Source organism: Columba livia, chromosome 10 (assembly GCF_036013475.1).
Source record: "Columba livia isolate bColLiv1 breed racing homer chromosome 10, bColLiv1.pat.W.v2, whole genome shotgun sequence".
Taxonomy (NCBI): domain Eukaryota; kingdom Metazoa; phylum Chordata; class Aves; order Columbiformes; family Columbidae; genus Columba; species Columba livia.
Window position 1 is genome coordinate 19,016,068 of NC_088611.1, and position 19,911 is coordinate 19,035,978.

General features: G+C 44.2%; 2 protein-coding genes across 3 annotated transcripts; one reads left to right on the forward strand and one right to left on the reverse strand.

Moving 5' to 3' along the window:
- Positions 1-2,613: 2,613 nt before the first annotated feature.
- Positions 2,614-6,711, reverse strand: LSM3 (LSM3 homolog, U6 small nuclear RNA and mRNA degradation associated). Its single transcript, XM_065075630.1, has 4 exons — positions 6,618-6,711; positions 4,761-4,871; positions 3,344-3,439; positions 2,614-3,013 (listed from the first exon to the last, which is right to left on the reverse strand). The coding sequence occupies exons 1-4, from the start codon at positions 6,636-6,638 to the stop codon at positions 2,933-2,935; spliced, it is 309 nt and encodes a 102-aa protein (XP_064931702.1). The 5' UTR covers positions 6,639-6,711; the 3' UTR covers positions 2,614-2,932.
- XPC (XPC complex subunit, DNA damage recognition and repair factor) lies at positions 6,704-19,493 on the forward strand. 2 transcript variants are annotated; one of them, XM_065075617.1, is made up of 16 exons: positions 6,704-6,898; positions 8,054-8,249; positions 8,953-9,077; positions 9,855-9,978; positions 10,867-10,951; positions 11,239-11,396; positions 11,609-11,729; positions 12,373-12,462; positions 12,872-13,804; positions 14,259-14,419; positions 15,253-15,334; positions 15,743-15,877; positions 16,371-16,540; positions 16,837-16,930; positions 17,404-17,493; positions 18,149-19,493. In XM_065075617.1, the coding sequence occupies exons 1-16, from the start codon at positions 6,796-6,798 to the stop codon at positions 18,359-18,361; spliced, it is 2,880 nt and encodes a 959-aa protein (XP_064931689.1). In that variant the 5' UTR covers positions 6,704-6,795; the 3' UTR covers positions 18,362-19,493. The 2 variants fall into 2 exon arrangements, with proteins under 2 accessions (XP_064931689.1, XP_064931691.1); XM_065075619.1 differs by lacking the exons at positions 17,404-17,493; positions 18,149-19,493 and having other exon boundaries at positions 16,805-16,921.
- The last annotated feature ends 418 nt before the right edge of the window (positions 19,494-19,911 follow it).

The following is a 19,911-nucleotide window of genomic DNA, read 5'->3' on the forward strand; positions in this document are numbered from 1 at the left end:
GGGAATCACTGGGTGCAGAAGCAGCTTTAAATACCACACACAGCAAGGTGCTATTCTCCTCCAAGCAGTGCTTCACAGCAAAGCGGTTAACCACAATTTATTCTATACGGCATTCTATCCAGCTAGCGCTACTAGCAGAACTGTGAGTCTGGAGTTCATACACATTAAAATCTGACAATGCAAGGCACACATACTGTTTAACTCTTTTTGGGGCTCGGTCTGTGCCTACATAAACCTCAAAACCTATTTTGATCTCTACTTATGGGTAAGCAGCAGAGTTAATTTAAAACTGTCAGCAAGTGCCATCCTAATAAAAAACAAATGACTAAATGCACAACTGCAGGGCCTGTTGACACAGGCTGCATACATCAGGCAGGCAAAGCCAACCAAGCCTGCATTTGAGGCAATGCAGCACCATCTAGTGTCCTGTATCAGTCAGATTCAAAAATCCATTTTGGAGTAAGTCCACACAGAAACTGCCCAGGTAGCTGACACTCACGAGAGCAGTAAGACACCGGAGTTCCCACTGTATCAGCATTCTGGAAAAGGGAATTACATAATAAAAATCTTGTTAAAGAGCTGCTGAGAGTCAAATGTTTTAGGCAGAACTGAAATTCTTTGAAGACGAATGGAGAAATTATTCTGCCACCTACTGAAAAGATGCAGTCCAAAGGCTAAAAACTACATGAAAGGCTACCACTAGGTATAAAAAACTACTAGAAATAAAAAGGCAACCTTCAAGAAGTGGAGTAATACTAAAAATTCTGGCAGGCCAAAAACCACAACTCAATATGGAAAGGCATTTGAAAAATCTTGAGAAATTATTTGAGGAAATTTAACGATAAATGCTTTTTCAAACACATCAGGAGTGGGAATCTTGACAGTTAGCACAGCCAACAGATCAAAGATAAAGAAGAGTAAGAAAGAGACAAGACTACAGAAAAGCTATTTAAATGGGTTTTTTTAATCCATATTTATCACAGAGGAGCTTAGACTGGCTCCCACTCTGAAGAGCTCATTTCAAGTCGGAGGGTCAGTAAAAGATGCTACTGGACATTTCAGGGATATAAAAAACAATAGATCTTTATAATCAGATGGTAAATACCCAATAAATCAATTAGAAAATAACTGAGCTAGCAAAACCCATGCATAACCTCTCACTTAAAACTTCAAAAGAAGCAGATAGTGACAAATGAGACCATTTTTAAAAGAGTTCTACAGGGATTCAGGTGAGCTATGGAGGTGAGCTGAGCTCTACCAACCATGCTAATACTCTGTAATACAGAATTACTGGATATATGTGTTATGCTGGCAAATATGGCTCAAGTAAAGGAAATACAGACCTCACATCTCTATTATCATTCTTGGAGAGCAGGTGTTCATGCTAAAAGTTACCAAGGCATAAAATCCTGATGTACCAACACCTTGTGTATCAAGGTCAGTCCTTCATTACAAAAAACACCGCACAAAAAGGAATGGAGGAGCTTTCATCAAAAATGATTGAACAGGAAATCTGTTTGCAACCTGGAAAAGAGAAAACTGAAGGACAATTAGGAGCAAAGATGATGGAAAGATAAATGTATACTCTGCTATCTCTGAATACCACCAAGCCAACATTGTCACACACACAGAAGTGACAGGCAGCAAGTTCAAACCCAAGCCCAAACCAGACAATATCAAAACCACTATTTCTTCAGAGAACACACACTCAGCCTGAAGTACACATTCATCTTTGGAGTGTATACATTTTACTGCCAAGAGAGTTATTATTTCTTTAAGGAGAATCTGGTTTACCAAGGCAGATCTTGCATTCCTCACCACTGTCACAAGCTATGGACTTAAGTTATGAAGATTTTAACTGTAGGAGAAAGTGCCAGAACAAGCTGCTTCCTCCAGCCTCACAGAGCATGCCTAAGAATCTAGATAAAGTTTATTAAGCCACAAGTCAAGCTCTTTAGGAAGTGTCCCAGTGTAGACCTACATCTCTCATATGACTTTCAAACATACTTATTAAAACATTTCATAAGTGCCTTTTTTTAATACAATGAGAATAAATTACAAACAGCATGGGCCTGAGAAAGTGAATATTAAAGAGGTGCTTTGTTTGGAGTTCTAGTGCACCTTCACTGCAGAAAACTAATGAGTATCTTAAGCATTCAGCAGAAATTAATGTACCCAAGAATTGAAACAGGCTCCAGACAGCGGGAAATAAACACATGCAGCAGGCAACTCAACAGTACATGAGGTAACAACCTCAGTCTCTGCTTATGGCCTTGTAAACCATAGCTCTGTTAACAAAGCCACAACAAAAACAACTGAAAACATTGAGGAAGATGCATAGATATACTATTTCCCTGCTACAAGGACGCGCATCAAAAATTTGAACACAGAAAAGGCATAAATTATAACACAGTAGATTCATGTGGTATTGCCCCCCACTGAACTTCAATGTGCAAGACTCAGGCATTAGTAAGGACAGAAATTAATATCCAACACACAAAAGTTACTATTTTCTCAGACAGTGAGGCTACATACTACAACCTAATATAGCACTAGCTTTATAGAAGACCGTAAGAATCATGTCTTCAACATAAAAACATGACGAGTCAAATCTGAAAGATAAACCCGATTTATTTAAAACAAAAAATTATAACAGTGCTATTGCCAAGATTGAAAACCTTATAGATTCTTTTACTGATGTGACAAGACAGCTAATTTACAGCAGTTACATTAATTCTGAGAAAATCAGGTTGGATTTACACTGCTTCAATTGACTACATGTACTTTCTGAAAGACAAAGCGGTTCCCCTTCCCTCCCCTTTCCAAAAGAACAGACAAAACCATCCTATAAAAAACACGTACAGAATTTTGAGACACATGATCGAAACACGAACCACTGTCCAAAAGTCTGAAACTTCCCAACTTTGTGGCTTCAACCAACCCGCAACGGGGGAGCTACAAGCACAACGCCGTCACCTCTGACAAAGAGCATCGGAATATTCCTTTTGGTAGACTATGAAGAAGGAAAGAAAAGTTTACATTTACAAAAGCGTAGTTTACAAAAAAAAAAAGCTGCTAAGCAAACAACCAAATTCAATCACAAAAAAACACCAGAACCAACTGCAATAAAAATAAGCTCAAACATAAAACATTCCAGCATGCTGAAGAGATCAATACAACTAACACCACAGCTTTGAATATCTTTTGTACTTCCATAACAGTTTGCCCACAATTTTTAGACCTTGGTTCAAAAAATAGTCAGCAATAAACTACTTTAACAATACAACATAATTTAGTTTTAAAAAAAGCTTTCTAATGGGGATAAATACACTCAAGTCCTTACTTTATAAATCTCTTCATAAGTTTCTTCATCAATCTCTATTGTAGTTACAGTTTCTTCCACATCACCCAAAATCATATTTAAGTGCTGATCATAAGCCTGTAGGAATGAAGTTCATTTATTATTTCTTCCAAGATTCAAACACAAGCTCATTGAAATGAAAATTATATCAAGACTTTCAGACATAATTATATTTTAGCTTGATTTCAACTAAAACATGCCACTATGTCAAAACAAAGTAGTATGCGTTATGATTTCAAACACAAATGCCAACAAATCAGTACTCTGCAGCATTAAAAAAAAAAAGACCTTTATATTCACTGAAACATTCTTCCAGAAAATAGCTCTGAAGCTTCCAGTAGGAACACATGCAAGAACTCAGAGACAGACACTATTCCTTAACATTAAACCAGCCACACATTCTCTGCTCCCAGCTCAGCCTCCTGGAATCAATCCCCTGGGGCCAACCCAAGTGATATGAAAGCTGTAATTAATACAACACTACAAAAACTGAAAAGAAGCATATGTTCCAACCACCTTACAAAAAGCATGTTGCAAACTATGTGTGCCTCGCAGATTTCTCCTCATCTTCATGTTCTCAAAGGATTTAAGGCGCAGTTAACACATGGGGCAGCTGGATCCCTTCCCCAACACAGTACAGCACTCAGAAAAGATGACTGACTTAATAGAAAGCAAAAAATCTGTCTCATCAGGAGACAGATCACTTTCAGAATAAAGTACTTAGACAAAAAAGATTCACAGGTGATCCAGTTGAGTACATATCACATCATACCCTCACAGGGTGTGCCTTAGAAGATACTTGTTTGATAACCATATTCTCACTTTAGTCTTAAAGAGACATGATGGTATATCTCAAGAAGACACCTGGAGTGTTATTGCTTATTTCACAGAAACAGAAGCCAAAAGCAGTGGAATGCATTGCTTGGTATCCTTCAAAAAACAAGAAAAACAAGATACATCTCTTGAATCTCTAGAGAAACATTTAATAGCAGACTGAGTACTGAATAAATTAGATTTTGCCACCAATCACATTACACTTTTGATAATAGAAAGGGTTCAGCTCTTGTTAAGATGATCTTTAACTTACCTTCTCTAACCACTTCTGCACTTTTAACCATTAGATACGATTACTTGCACTTTTAAACTAATATTTTTAAACAATCAATGGAAGAACCACAGAAACATTTGGGTTGGAATGGACTTCTCAAAATCATCTAGTCCAGCCTCCCTGCAATGAGCAGGGACATCTTCAACTACATTAGGTTGCTCAGAGCCCTGCCCAACCTGATCTTGAATGTTTGCAGGGATGAAGTATCTGTGTAGTAGATTGTCGTACATAAAAAAGGCTGGCCAGCACTTCGCTGAATATGTATAACAGTGTTCTGAAAGTTTTACTTACATGTAGTCTGCCTCTAAGCTCTCTGTCATTCCTCATTTTGACATAGATTCGCTCATCTAGACTGAGTCTGATGAGATCAAGTGGCTCTTCTACAGTATTGGTGGTTTGTTGCTAAAAAAAAAAATAAAATTAAAAAATTCATTAGTAGAGAAGAAAACTGTGAACTTTTCTACTCCCCAGTGTTTGCAAGACATGGAAAACAAAACAATTAAGAACATAGATTCAAATATTACAAATCATTCCTTCACCTCCCGTTGAACCTGAGTGCAGCTGATATTACTGCTCCACAGATATTCACCAGCTGCAGCAAAATGAGTTCAAAGACTTCAGTTTAGTTTGCAGCAAATCATGCTTCACGCATACTGTTGCATAAACTTTATTCCTTGTCAACAACCAGCGTCCATGCTGCAGTAGACAGCCTGATGTGCATGAATCAGGCAGCTTATTGACCAGCACCCCACCTGTGCTCACATGGCACAGGTTAGAAATACCAAACACATGCTGCCATTTTCACCAACACACCTGGGTACACACTGCCCATCCTGCCCCAAAAACACCCTTTTCAGATTACCATAGAAATAATTTTGGTTGGAAGAGACCCTCGAGATCATGGAGTTCAACCACAACCTAACTCTAGTGCTAAACCATGTCCCTAAGGACCTTGTCTAAACGCCTTTTAAACCTTTCCAGTGATGGTGACTCCACCACTGCCCTGGGCAGCCTGTTTCACTGCTTCACAACCTTTTCCAGGAAGAATTTCTTCCTAATATCCAATCTGAACATTCTGTGGAGCAAATTGAGGCCATTTCCTCTTGTTCTACCACTTGCTACTTGGGAGAAGAGACCAACATCCTCCATGCTCCAACCTTGGCCACGCTGTTCCTGATACAAGCCAGGATGCTGGTAATGTTCAAGCTGGCTCATGTTCAGTCACTGCCGATCAACACCCCCAACACTCTTCCTTGAGGGAGACAACACAGCAGCCACACCAGGCCTTGGAGCAGGTCAGAAACCTGAACGCACACCGGGCTGAGGTCTCTTCTTTATGATAAAGATCTACTTTCAGGATCACAGCTAAAATATAGAATCATAGAATGTCCTGAATTGGAAGGGACCCACGAGGATCATCGAGTCCAACTCCTGTCCCTGCTCAGGACACCCCACAGTTCACACCGTGTGTCTGAGGACATTGTCCAAATGCTGCTTGAACACTGTCAGGCTTGGGGCTGTGACACCTCCCTGGGGAGCCTGTTCAGTGTCCAGCGCCCTCTGGGTGAAGAACCTTTTCCTCATGTCTAGGTGATCCTTCCCTGGCACATCTCCTTGCCATTCCCTCAGGTTCTGACATAGGTCACTAAAGAGCAGAGTTTGGCGCCTGCACCTCCTCCTTCCCTGGTGAAGAAGCTGGAGCCGCCATGAGGTCTCTTAGTCTCCTCTTCTCCAAGCTGAACAAAACAAGTGAGCATTTTTCTGCATATCCCGCAGCATGCTACTTATTTCCTACACAGTGAGGCAAAGCCGAAGGTATTTTCCTCAGAAGCTTTCCTCCGTTTCGTTCCTCCGGCGGTTCCTGGGGACCCGGGCCCTGCCCGCGCTCCTCACCGCCCCGGCGGCAGCACAAGCGCCGGGCCGCCCTGTGGCACCTTCACTCCACACACCAAGCGCTCCCGGTGGGGGCTGCGCCCCAGGAAGGCTTCCCGGGTGAGGGGGTTCCCAGCCCCAGCCAGGCGGCCCAACGCCGCCTCCAGCCGCGGAGGTCCCCCCAGGCCCCGCGGAGGGAAGGCGGGCCCGGCCGCGGCGAGAGGGGCCCCGCCGGTGCCCCCCCCCCCGCCCTGAGAGAAGCAGAGAGCCGCTCACCTGGTCCACCTCATCCGCCATCTTTCAAACCGCCTCCCGCCCTTTCCCGCGAGACTTTATGGCCCTTCCCCTTCCCCTCCGCCGGGGGCGGGACGGGGGCGGAGAAGGGGGCACGGCGGGGAGGGCAGCGAGGCGGCCCGGCGGAGGGTCCGCGGTTTGCCCGCTGCCCGGGAGCGGCATGGCCAAGAAGCGCAAAGCGTCGCCCCGGCCAGCGGCCGCCAGCAAGAGGCGCACCGGGGGGCTGGGGGCGCCGCGGGACGAGCCGGACGAGAAGGAGGAGGGTGAGCGCCATGGCGGGCCGGGCGCTGCGCCATCGCCGCGACGTGGGGCCGCTCCAGGCCCCTGGTGTTCGGCGGGGCCGGGCGGGCGGGTGTGAGCCCTGCACCGCGGCAGCCGCCGTGAGGGAAAGAGCCGGTGCCTCAGGCTGGAGGCGCGGAGATCTGTTCTCCACAGCGCCAGAGGTTGGGAGGGTTGGCCCGCAGAAATCGGGGGTTTAAATCCGTGTGTGAAATTGGCCACAAAACGCTGTGTGGAAGCGCTGGCAAAGGCTGGACACTAGGCACGGAGCCGCCGGCTGAGAGCTGTTGTCACTTAGCGAGGCTGGTGTCACCTCAGCGACCCCCCGCTGCGGGCTGGGGTGGCCGCGACCTGCGGGTCCCTGTCCCAGGAGAAAAAGCTCCAGAGAGCAGATTCACAGAGTTATAATATCTTGTGAGTGGCAAGTGTGATGGTTGTTTCTCAGCTGACCCCACTGGTAAAACAATAGGAATCTTTATGTACTTCTTGAGTGTTACATTATTATAAGTATATTCCTTACACGTGTCTCACTCAATTCATAGAATCATTTCAGTTGGAAGAGACCCTCAGAATCAGCGAGCCCAGCCATAACCTAACCTAACCCTAGCACTAAACTATGTCCCTAAGAACCTCGTCTAAACGCCTTTTAAACCCCTCCAGGGATGGTGACTCCAGCACTGCCCTGGGCAGCCTGTTCCAATGCCTGACAACCCGTTCCGTGAAGAATTTTTTCCTAATATCCAATCTAAACCTCCCCGCTACAACTTGAGGCCATTTCCTCTTGTCCTATCACTTGCTACTTGGAAGAAGAGACCAACCCCCTCCATGCTCCAACCTCCTTTCAGGCAGTTGCAGACAGTGATAAGTTCTCCCCTCAGCTCCTGTTCTCAGGCTGAACAGGCCCAGCTCCCTCACCCGCTCCTCATCACACTTGTGCTCCAGCCCCTCATCAGCTTTATGGCCTCCTCTGCACTCTCTCTTCTTACCTGTTTTTTCAGAAACAACTACATGCTTGACATTGTGAGTGCTCATTTCATCTGTAGCTGGCTCTAATGAAGGCTGTGGCAGCATTGTTTCTGATTTCCATGGAGATGAAATGTCATCCTTTAACATATCTTCTTTTCTTCTGTCCCATGCAGATGATTTTGTAAAAAAGAAGCCCAGTATAAAGAAGAATGACTCAAAAGCTCTGGCGAGGAAGAAGGAAGAAGTTTGTGATACTGCAGTTTCCAAGTCAGAAAATAAGCCTTCAGAACAAGGAGCAAAATCACTAATAAAAGAAAACAAGAAAATTACTAGAAATAAAAAGAATGACAACAAAGAGGAAACATGCAGGTAAGTGTACTTATCATTCAAGTCTATAGGAGCTCTTTCTTCATGGTTACATGTTATTTGTTTAGTGAGCAGGTTTTTTTAGGCTGTCAATACAATTTAGTACATTTGTGTCAACAGCTGATCCGAAGTAGCATCTTATTCATTGCAGAGTCAGTCCGGAGAAAGATCGTCTGTATGGGAAACAAATGCATGATGGTATCAGCACAGTTTGCCCATAGAGATTGCTATAGCAACTGAATTAATAAAAAGAAATTAAAGTGATTGGTCTCATTTCACTGGCCGGCCAGAGCCTTGCGTATTAGTGTAGTGAAACAGAAACAGTTCCTATTTCAGTACAACTTACAGGTTCAGTAAGAACAAATGATTCAGTGAACCATTTCTCCATTTGTACAACCTGTTCTCAAGGATGGGGCCTTTTGTAGGTTCAGGGATCTTCCTTCCTAAATATCCTTGCGGAAACAGGACCTAAGTTTGCACTGAAAAAGTGTTGTTCTGTTGAGCCCATGGTTATTTATGGCAAAGATGGTTTGCTTTACAGAGAAGGTGTCTGTGGTTTAATTGTCAAACACTCAATCAGTTGTTACTGATGCAGAGGTCATGCTTCATTTATTTCCCTATTTTTAGTGTGTTCTTTCTCCGTTTTTCTTAAGTAAACAAGCACTTGCACTTCCTGGTGCTAAAGCCATTTTGATAATTTTAACAGTGACTCACTGAAGCCCCCTCAGAAGGAGATAAAATTGAAGAGAGAATCCCCTGTTAAAAAAGAGATGGATGAAGACAATGCTGGTGATGATGATGAAAGCGAAGATGAATGGGAGGATGTGGAAGGTAAAAGTTATATGTTTATCTGTTTTAGGGAGTAAATATTCTTAAATACCTTTTCATTTGTAATTAGATTTTTGAACCATTTCTTTGGTAAATATATATACTCTGTATACCTAAAGCGTGCTCCACGTGCCTATCTGTATTTTTAAAAGCTCATCTCTCACAATGCTTCTAGAATGGTTCCAAAGCAAAAAAACCTACGCAACTACTGACCTGATGGCAGTGCCTATTTGTTGGCGTATGTTAAAATTATGCTACAATGCACAAAGCACCTTCTCAGGTGTTTGTGTTGTCTAATATTGAGCAGCTAAGAATGAGACGATTTGAAGATTCAAAACTGCAATTTCCAGGTAAAGGAGAGTGAAGATGCAACCAACTGAGCTCTTCGATTAGGCGGCCATCAACAAACTCTGATAAGAATCATGGTGATCAAGTGAACAGTTGTCAGTTTTTTCTTTGCTACTCTACAAGTACCCTTCAAATCACATCTGCTTCGTGCACCTTTCTCCTGATTGAGTTTGCTTGTGACAGCCACTTGCCATTAGACTGTGCTGAGCTGATTCCTCAACAGCAAGTGACTGGAATCCCACAGTTATTTGAAATAATGGTGCATACACAGTGTTATGAAAGATGCAGGAGCTGGTAATTACTGGGTACATTCTGCTTGTAGGTGGTTTGAACACTTGAACATGAATGGGTAGGTTCTTATCCTATTGCCAGCCCTCTCTGGGGGAACTATTCCATGTTTACTTGTCTTTTAGTAATATTTTCTTTTTGCAGAACTCCAGGAACCTGCCACAGATAAGTTAGAAGAAGCTGCTGTTCTTCCAGCAATGGCGCTGCCAAGCAATCCTGTCGAGATAGAGATTGAAACCCCAGAGCAGATGAAGAAAAGACAGAGGAGGTAAGAACAGGGAAGGCAATGGAGGGCTGTTAAAGGATGAAGTTAAAAATAGTCCTTGCTGTCACTGGCTTGATCTGCTCTGGGTAGAAATCCCCACTTTGTGCAGACTGTTGAGTGGGAATGATGTGAGGTCATGGAATGGAGAACAGTTCACACACTAACAATTGTACCAAAACTCTTCAGTTGGTGGCAATGGAGGTTTTTTAGCTTCCTTGAAAATCAAGTGTGTAAATCACCAGGCTTTAATATCCACTTTTCCAAACAATAGTAGCTCTCTTCAAGGAGAGCTGTGGGTGAATCGCATCGTTGTATTGTAAATATCTTAACAGCTCAGGTAGAAGTTTCTTTGTGTCCATAGCTGGGGTGTGAATAGATCAAATGAACACCCTTGGCATCTGGGAGCATTATAGCAAGGAGGGTTTGCTTTGTGTGGCAGCTGGAGGCCACCCGTCATAACAAAGAAACCAGAATGTCAGTTGCCTATAAGTTGAAAGACTTCATCAATTAAGAGAAAACCATTTTTCCAGGAATCTGAATGGAATGCTAGCTGTAATCTGAAAATCAAACAGTTCAGACAGTGAACTACAGATTTAGTATGGAGCGATCCAAAGCTGTCTGGTGGGACACTGTAGGCACATTAAGTCAGGTGGAGTTTTAGGCTATCTGAATATACCCGAGATCTCAGGAATTTGGTACATGAAGTTCCCAGTTGATTAGCTGTGTGCAGCCTGCATGTCTGTTCACAGAGCCAGTAACAAAACTTCTGTTAAGTGTGCACAGAAGCTTCTCTGGGATGGATTCTCTTTGAGAAGTGAGCCAGTTCAGGAATCTAGAAAAGCAGGTCCATAGAAAACCCACAACATCCATTTCTTCTGTAATCTCACACAGCGAAAAAAGGAAAGCCGAGTTTGAGACGTATCTTCGGAGAATGATGAAACGTTTCAGCAAGGAGGTTCGTGAGGACACACACAAGGTATTGATCGCAGAGAAACCTGGCAGAGAAACAGTTGAGCGTAAAGGTGTCTGAACTGATTTGTAATGAAGAAGAAACTAATTTTGATCAAATCATGTGGGGCCATGGCTAGGAATGAAAAAAAAGATGTGGTCTGGAGGAGCCCTGTGTCCACCCTCTGTATACTCGGCAGGCTTCACTGTTGCCTGTCTCTGTTAAAAGCAGCAGTAAAGCCTTCCTCACCTGTAGCAGGGACAGTAGTTCCAGCAATCTCTTGTGAACTCACTACAGGAACTTTTTTCCCTCAGGTTCACCTCTTGTGTTTATTAGCAAATGGTTTCTATCGGAACAGGATCTGCAGCCAGCCAGATCTTCATGCCATCGGTCTGTCCATCATCCCCACGCGCTTCACAAAAGTGCCTGCAGACCAAGTGAATCTTCTCTACCTTTCCAACTTGGTGAAATGGTAAAACTCTCTCTCCTAATCATGCTGTCGCATAGAATGTAGAATCAGGGTTCAGGAAGGGGGGTAAATGTAGTATAATCACCAATTTTCAGCGTTTCTTCTGATTTTAAATACAAAGGTGAGAGTCCTTTATACAGGAGGAAAGGATAAACTGTGAAGTTTAAGAATGCAGTCACAGACACCAGCCAGTAAGTAGGTGTCTCGTATTTCAGGTTTGTTGGAACCTTCACTGTCAATGCTGAGCTTTCCATGGAAAAAGGGGAGTCCCTTCAGTCGACCTTGGAGAAGCGTTTTGCCATCTATGCTGCACGAGATGAGGAAGAGTTGGTTCATGTAAGCGACTGGGAAGCGCGGGGTTGGTCGCTGGGTTTGCAGGTTGGATCGTTGCTGTAGTGCTGTCAGGCCGCACACAAAGTGGTGTCTGAGGGTTGGATTTGGAGGAAACAAATGGGTGACTGAGGTGATTCCATGGCTTTTTCTGTTGTATTTCTAGCTGAAGTCCTTCTGTGATTCAGTTCTTCAGTTTGAATTGTGCCTGACTGGAGCCTCTACCCTGTTTCCCTGAAAATAAAGCTGCGTCTTATATTAATTTTTTGCTGCAAAACTTACTACTTTTTTACATGTATAGCTGCCTGGACACTATTCAATTTGACTTCTTTAATGAACTGTAACTAGGGCTTATTTTGGAGTGCGGCTTGTATTTCAAGCATCCTCAAAAGTCCTGAAAAATCATGCTAGGGCTTATTTTTGGGGTAAGTCTTATTTTTGGGGAAACAGGGTAGTTCTGGTTAGTGTCACTGCATGCTCTGTGTTCTGCTGTGCCTTGCTGTGGAAATGCAGAGGTGTCACCTCTGGGACAGGAGGAAAAGACAAAGCAAGCAATTATTTGCTATAGAACCCATCTTGTAAGAGTTTTAAGATTCTTTTTTATATACCTTGAGAAGGAGTTAAAAATGCTTTGTTTTTTCTTTTGCAGATATTTTTAATTATTCTGCGAGCATTACAGCTGCTGTGTCGCCTCGTGTTGTCTTTTCAGCCTATTCCTCTCAAGGAGACAAGCGCAAAGGTAGTTTCTGTTGAGTGTGTTTTACTGGTTTAGAGTAGGATTGAAAAACTTTCCGACTGTTGCAGCTTGAGATGAATTGCTTACTGCGTTAACCAGGGTGATGACTGTTCTGACTGTAACACACAAGACAGAAACCCTTAACCTTTAGGTTTCTCCTTAAAAAAGTGTTTCAGCAAAGACTTCTTATGCTTCAGTGGTTTTAAATTTCTTTGAAACTTAGACAGTGAACATTTGCTGCTTGAGTAAACTCTCTTCAGCCATTTGCCTGAAGCTTTCAAGTCCTCAAGAATATGCAGACTGACCATGCCTGCCAACCTTTGGTCTGCACGTACCTTGTGCTGATTCCAGTCTTTCTTTTGACATATTCTTAGCTGTGGTAAGAAAAGTGACGTAGCCTTTTTCTTTGCAGGGAAAAAGCTCATCCAACAGACAGTCTCTCAGCAGTACCTATGAGGGTAAGAAGAGCTCTGCCACAACACCCAAGGCTGTGGCAAAAAAACGCCCCTGCAGAAAAGCCAAGTGGGAGGAAGAATCCTCAGAGAGTGAAGAAGACAACAAGGAGCCAAAGACACACAAAACTGCTCAGACCAAAAGGACACACAAGGCAAAGCTGACTACAGGCAGCCAGAAGCAGAAGGAATCTAGTAACAGGGAGAGCAGTTTAGCAGAAAAAGATGTGCCGGTCCGGCCCAAGAACGATCGCCGGAGACGAGTGGCCTCCAAAGTGTGTTACAAAGAAGAGAGTGGAAGTGATGAGGGCAGCGGTTCGGACTTTGAGGTTTCAGAGGAGGAGAGTGATGTCTCTGATGAGGATTTTGAAACTGTCTCTAAAAGACCGAGGAGCTCACTGAGCTCCCAGAAGTCAAAGGTAATGGCTATAAAAAGCCCGAAAACTGAGACTTCAGAATCAAGGCTATCCAGAAATTCACAGGAAGCTGATCCTAAGCCAGCGGAAAGTACAGCTCCACCGGTGCCTCACGCACAGAAAAAGAGAAACAAAATAATTTCTAGTGATGAGGATGATGGGCAGCAGGAGGTAAGGAAGACAGGCACAGATCAGTGGCTGGAGGTTTTCCTTGAATGCGAGGACAAGTGGGTGTGTGTAGACTGTGTTCACGGGAACGTTGGGCAGCCCCAGCTGTGCTTCACGTACGCCACAAAGCCGCTTTTCTATATCATGGGCTTCGACAACGATGGGAGCGTGAGGGATGTGACGCAAAGATATGACCCGGTGTGGATGACGGCAACGAGGAAGAGTCGTGTGGACCCTGAGTGGTGGGAGGAGACACTGCAGCCCTATAAAACTCCCTATGTGGAAAGAGACAAGAAAGAGGAAAACGAGGTAAATGGCAATAGGTCTTTCAGGACATTTAGTGCCAGGAGTCCAGTCCTTGGATTCTCATTCAGGCAAACATCTTTCCATGAGAAAGGAAGGTTGTCCTTGAGCTTGAAATGTTCAGATTGAGCATGTTTTAAAGGGAATATACAATGTTAGATTAAAATAATATCACATGGAGGCTGTTCAGAGAAATCTGGGTAGCAAAAGTACCAGAGAGCCCATGCTGGAAGCTTGCTAGTGTGGTTTCTGTGCAGTTTAGCATTCTCAGTCTTTAAAATGCTTAGAACTGAGTACACGTGTAAGTACCTATGGTCTGTAAGTATATGGTTTGGTCTGTTGTCTCATGTGAGTTTCTGGTGTTTTTTTCCTTTGATCCAAACTGTGATCATTCTTATTTTATTACAAAGGGTAGTGCAAGAGAGTTGTGAAATCACTCTTCTTTGTGTCATTCCTACAGTTTCAAGTTAAGCTTCAAGATCAGCCTCTACCAACAGCAATTGGAGAGTACAAAAACCACCCTCTGTACGCGCTGAAGAGGCACCTCCTGAAATACCAGGCGATCTATCCTGAGTCGGCCGCTGTCCTGGGGTACTGCAGGGGGGAGGCCGTCTACTCCAGGTGAGTGCTGCGCCTGTTGTCCTGTGCGACTCTGATCTTTGTAGCAAATTTAGGAGCTGATTTGTGAATCATAGTGTGGCCAGCAGGACTAGAGAAGTGATTGTGCCACTGTACTTGGCACTGATGTGGCCCCACCTTGAATCCTGTGTTCAGTTTTGGGCCCCTCATCGTAAGAAGGACATTGAGGTACTAGAGGGAGCGCAGAGGAGGCCATAAAGCTGATGAGGAGCTGGAGCACAAGTGTGATGAGGCACGGGTGAGGGAACTGGGGCTGTTCAGCCTGGAGAACAGGAGGCTGAGGGGAGAACTTATCACTGTCTGCAACTGCCTGAAAGGAGGTTGGAGCATGGAGGGGGTTGGTCTCTCAAGTAGTAAGTGATAGAACAAGAGGAAATGGCCTCAAGTTGCACCAGGGAGGGTTTAGATTGGATATTAGGAAAAAATTCTTCCTGGAAAGTGCTGTCAGGCATTGGAACAGGCTGCCCAGGGCAGTGGTGGAGTCACCATCCCTGGAGGGGTTTAAAGACATTTAGACGAGGTTCTTAGGGACATGGTTTAGTGCTAGAGTTAGGTTAGGTTATGCTTGGACTCGATCCCGAGGGTCTCTTCAAACAGAAATGATCCTATGATTCTTTTCCACGATTCTAAGATCACGATGGTATCAGCAGTGGGCTTGGCCATGTGCAGAGACAGGGTGAGGCATTTAGCTGCTTAGGTAGCAGCACTTGTGTATCACTTAGAGCTATTTTCAATTCCTAGTGTGCAAAACAGTTAGGAAGTCTCTTACGGAGACACTTCAAAACTCCTATGCTCCTCCTTTCTGGCCTTTTCAGGGACTGTGTACACACGCTGCACTCCAGGGACACGTGGCTGAAGCAAGCTCGGGTGGTGAGGATCGGAGAAGCGCCTTACAAAGTAAGAGGGTTTGACTTCCTTCTGTGCAACATGTCTGCCCTCTAAAGCTCAAGCTCAATTCTGGTTTGGTTTTTGCCTTCTCTCTGTCAGCAGATGAAGATTTCTGCCTGTAGTTCCTACGCGTTACCCAAAGCCCAGCTGTCTTTTCTTCCCACTGCAAGTGTATCTAGCAGAACCTCACCCTTTTCATCCTCTTCAAAGGCATCCTAGCGTTTTAGATGAACTGCAGGATCTGGCTCTCTGCATGCAGGTGTTGTGGATTATCATTTATAAACAATGGATACTGAAGCTAGAAAATAGGCATTTCTTCCCGCCCAGAGCCGTCTCCTTTGATGTCCTAAGAAAATCTGAAATCACTTGGCAGCTTGTGGTGTTGGTGTTACAGCCTTGGGCGTTGTGTTTGCACAGATGGTGAAAGGGTTTTCCAACCAGGCGAGGAAGGCGCGCCTGGCGGAGCCTGCAAACCGGGACAAAGAGGACCTGGCGCTGTTCGGTCGCTGGCAGACAGAGGAGTATCAGCCACCTATAGCAGTGGATGGAAAGGTATCTGGAAAGGCAGAGGCCTGGAAGTGTTTGTTTCTATGGAGCTATGGGCTTTATTTTTCCACAAGTTGCACGTTTCAGAGGTGAGATCAGTCAATAACATCTGGATTCAGGAGTAAGACTTCTGAGGTAACTCTACCCAGGGAGAAGTGGTCAAAACTACACCAAGGCCTTTCTTTACTGAATACAAGTAATGCGTGCTGGCAGCGCAGACTGCTGACTGTGTGATTTTGTTGATCTAATTTGCCTACGCTACATTTGTTTTGCTAATTCTCTGCATTACAGCCTGAGTAACGAGGCCAGGGCAGAGAACATAACTAGGAGATAACCACGCAGCTATAATCTTGGCTTGTGCCTTGTCATGTGAATATTGAATAGTAGAGTGGAATGTAGCAGGTCAGAAGGAAAGGAGAGTCCCTGAGCTGCAGCAGGGATTTTCACCCTCCCAGGGTGCAGAAGTGTCACCATTCCTCTTCAATTTGTACGACAACAGGTTCCTCGGAATGAATACGGGAACGTCTATCTCTTCCTGCCATCCATGTTACCCGTTGGCTGTGTGCAGCTGAGACTCCCAAACCTGAACAGATTGGCGCGGAAGCTGGACATCGACTGCGCTCAGGCCATCACGGGGTTTGATTTCCACGGCGGCTACTCGCACCCAGTGTATGTAAAGCTCCTTTGCTGCAGCTGATAGATTTTGGTGTCCTGCAGAAGCTGTTCAGCCGGTGCTAAGGAGTTCATGTCCCCTTTTGTGTTGGTAGTGGCGGTGGAGTGAGTGGCCCTGGCACACAGAAGGGACTTGAAGTGTGGGGAGGATCAGTGATGAGTTACACATGCAGGTCCCATGAGACAGACGGTTCTGTGAATAACCAGTAGTTTTGTTTTAGCTGAGTCAGCAGGCATTTGCTCCCTTTCTTTCTCTTCTAGTAGCTGACAGAGGATTGTGTTCTCCTTCCTAGCACCGATGGCTACGTTGTCTGTGAGGAGTATAAGGACATCCTCCTCGCTGCCTGGGAGAACGAACAAGCAGAAATGGAAAAGAAAGAGAAGGAGGTGATTTCTTATCTTCCTCATTGTGAAATTTATGAAGTAACTGTGGACAGTCAAACAAGGGTGAGCTGTGTAAGGAACAGACACAGAATTCCGTGACCCAGGGGCTACTGGCATCCCCCAACTACCCCGTTTGGGGCTTGCTGTCCAGACTGCAGGCTCTGCAATGGGGTGTACTCTGGAAGAGTTCTCGTGGCTGCTGGGAAACAAAAATAAGGATGCACATATGAGGTTAGGCTTTCGGAAGTGGTTCTGATGTCGCTTACACAGTTGGGGTGCACATTAGAAAGTGACAGTAATTAGCGTATTTAGCAGATAATTGGACACAAACATATTATCTTTTAACATGACACATTTAAGTTAGTGTGAGGGTTTTTTTAATGGCAGTTTAAAATCTTCAATCTTGCATTTTCCGTGGGCATAAACACATTGAAACTTCCAACAGTCAACTCTATTTCAATAACAATCCCACACAGAAACGTGAAAAAAGGGCTCTGGGGAACTGGAAGCTGCTGACAAAAGGACTTCTCATCAGAGAGCGACTGAAGCAGCGCTACTCCTTCAAGGTATTCTGCATCTCTAGTAGTGATTTCTTTTTCAGGATGAGATTTCTCTATCAAGAGGTTGTTTTGGGGGTTTTTTTCCAGTCTTTCCGATGTATTTTGTTTCCAGTTCTTTGTGTAGAACTTCCAGAGCGTAGTTGCTCAAAGAATCATCTTTCCTGTTGTATCCATCTGACTAGCAACTAGTAAAAAAAATACACCAAAAATTTGATGTGCTCACATCCATGAATGTTTTATTATCGCTTACCAAGAGATTAGTGTTTCCTAAAGCATCTTTTTCTGGTTTGACACACCCCATTCCAAGATTTATTCCTCCAAACCAAGCAAGTAGCTCACAGGATGAAAAAGGCTGCTTTTTGTTATGAAGCCAGATGGTTTGGTTCTTAATCTTTTCCCCATTGGGAAAGGCGGAAGGTGTCATCTCTTTAAAGCAGGTTTATTTTCATTCTTCTGCAGCCAAAAATATTTTGCTAATGTTGAAAGAATGTTCGACATCCAGGAATAGAACCACCTCACTTTGGGGGAGAGTCCAGAGCAGAGCAGCCAACTCCGGTCATGTCACCAAGTGTCGCTGCGATGGAAGACGAGCCCTTTACCAAGGGGTAGTTGTGGGTGATTTCTAGAGCAACTTTTTGATTTTTGGGCCTGTTTTTTGCAGACGGAGCCACCAGCACCTGAGGCACAGAAAGGAGACGGATTCTCTTCTGATGAAGAGGAAGGTCCAAGTTCAGAGACTGCAGTAGGGAACACGGCCATTTATTGGCCCCAAAATCGCCAGTTAGAGAAAACGAAAGAAAGCAACACAACCAGAAAAAGCAAGCGGGAAAAGAAAGGAGAAGCAGCACAGTTGTTCCCTTTCGAGAAACTGTGATCAGAAGACGTATTTCTTTGCCATTTCCAGATGCAAGAACAATAGTCACAGCGAAGTATCCTTTGCTAGTTAAGGACTTAATCTTGCACTGCGCTTGTGTTTCTGAGCTGTCGGGGATCGACCTAATTCAGTATCAAGAGTTTCTTTTGGTATCACGGTTCACCCCTTTCCCCTTGGGCTTGGAAGCAGATGTGCAGTTGGACCTTCTCAGAACATCACTTGGTGTTGCTGGGGTTTTTTGCTCTTCTGTGTCGCTCAGCACTAATAATTCTGGCGTTTGAGCCATTCCTTTCACTGGCACCGTCCTTGCCCAGTTTTCTCCTTTCCATGTTTTCCTGCTTGCCCAGAACTAGGGAATGGAGCTGCTGTTGAACAGCCTGTGGTGAACTGGCCAAAGGACGACTGGCACGCTCTTTATTCGGATCTTTTCCAAATTGGTGAAGCCGAGTTCTGCTTTTACTGTCTCACCATCCCAGTGAGACAAAACACTTCCCTTCAGGTGTAAAAAAGGATACAACCAAGATTTGGGGGAATCTGAACATTTACTTTCTGAATCCCTGCCTTTTGTGACAACTCTGGTTGGGGTTTTCAGCCTTTTCTCCCTTTACTTCCAGAAATCTTGTGTATTAGAAGAGAGAAGCCCCGTCCCCTTTTCAAACTTAAGGTGAAATATGTCTTAAGTAATTTGAATATATGTATATTTGTTTCAGTTTTGTTTCATCAAGACTATGTGGATATGTTGGGGGCAAAAACCACCTGAAACTGGCTGAGCGTTGTTGGCTGAAACAAAATGACTGAAACCAGAGAGCTCTTGGGAATGTTATTCAGTAGTTAAACATTTAAAAACCATTAAGGAATGTTACATCCACACAAGCTTTTCCTGCAGTTTTTTTAATAGAAATGCTGCTCTTTCTTTTGTAGTATTTTTATAATTACATAATTTTATAATATAATAAAGTTACACTGACACTGTCTCTTTAAAAATAGGGGGGGATACAGTCCAGTCATTGCTGGACACTGTCCCAGAGAAAGATGGAAATGCAAGAAAATGGATTAAATTTAATTTTGTGCAGAAAAAAGTCTATTTTTATACTGTATTTGTTGAACAAAATAAAGTATGGAAGAAAGAGAATGTTTTCTGTTCCACCTCCATCCGACCTGCTCGTTCTTGTGTGTGCCTGGAAGGAACAGGAGTCACAAAGCCCAGGGCTTCCCAATTGGATTTATGTTATGGGTTTTCATTCGGAGTTTTTAGTCTTTGTTACCAAGTTCTGAATAAAAGCAACGTAAGATGTAGCTTAGGGGAGTGGATATGACCTGTCTATAACGCTTCAGGAAAAATTCAGGCAGCAAGTTCTCTAAGCACACAGGGGGTGAGTAAATATGTTTTAAGGAACACCAAAGCGGATGATGGACAGATCAGGTACGTGTTCTGTCCGATTTTGGCCAGGAAGCAAGAGAAATATCAGTTTCACTTGTTGCCATAGAAACCTTGTTTGTGTACGTGCAGTGGAATGGAGCTTTGGCTCCACCAGCACACCCGGCCTGGG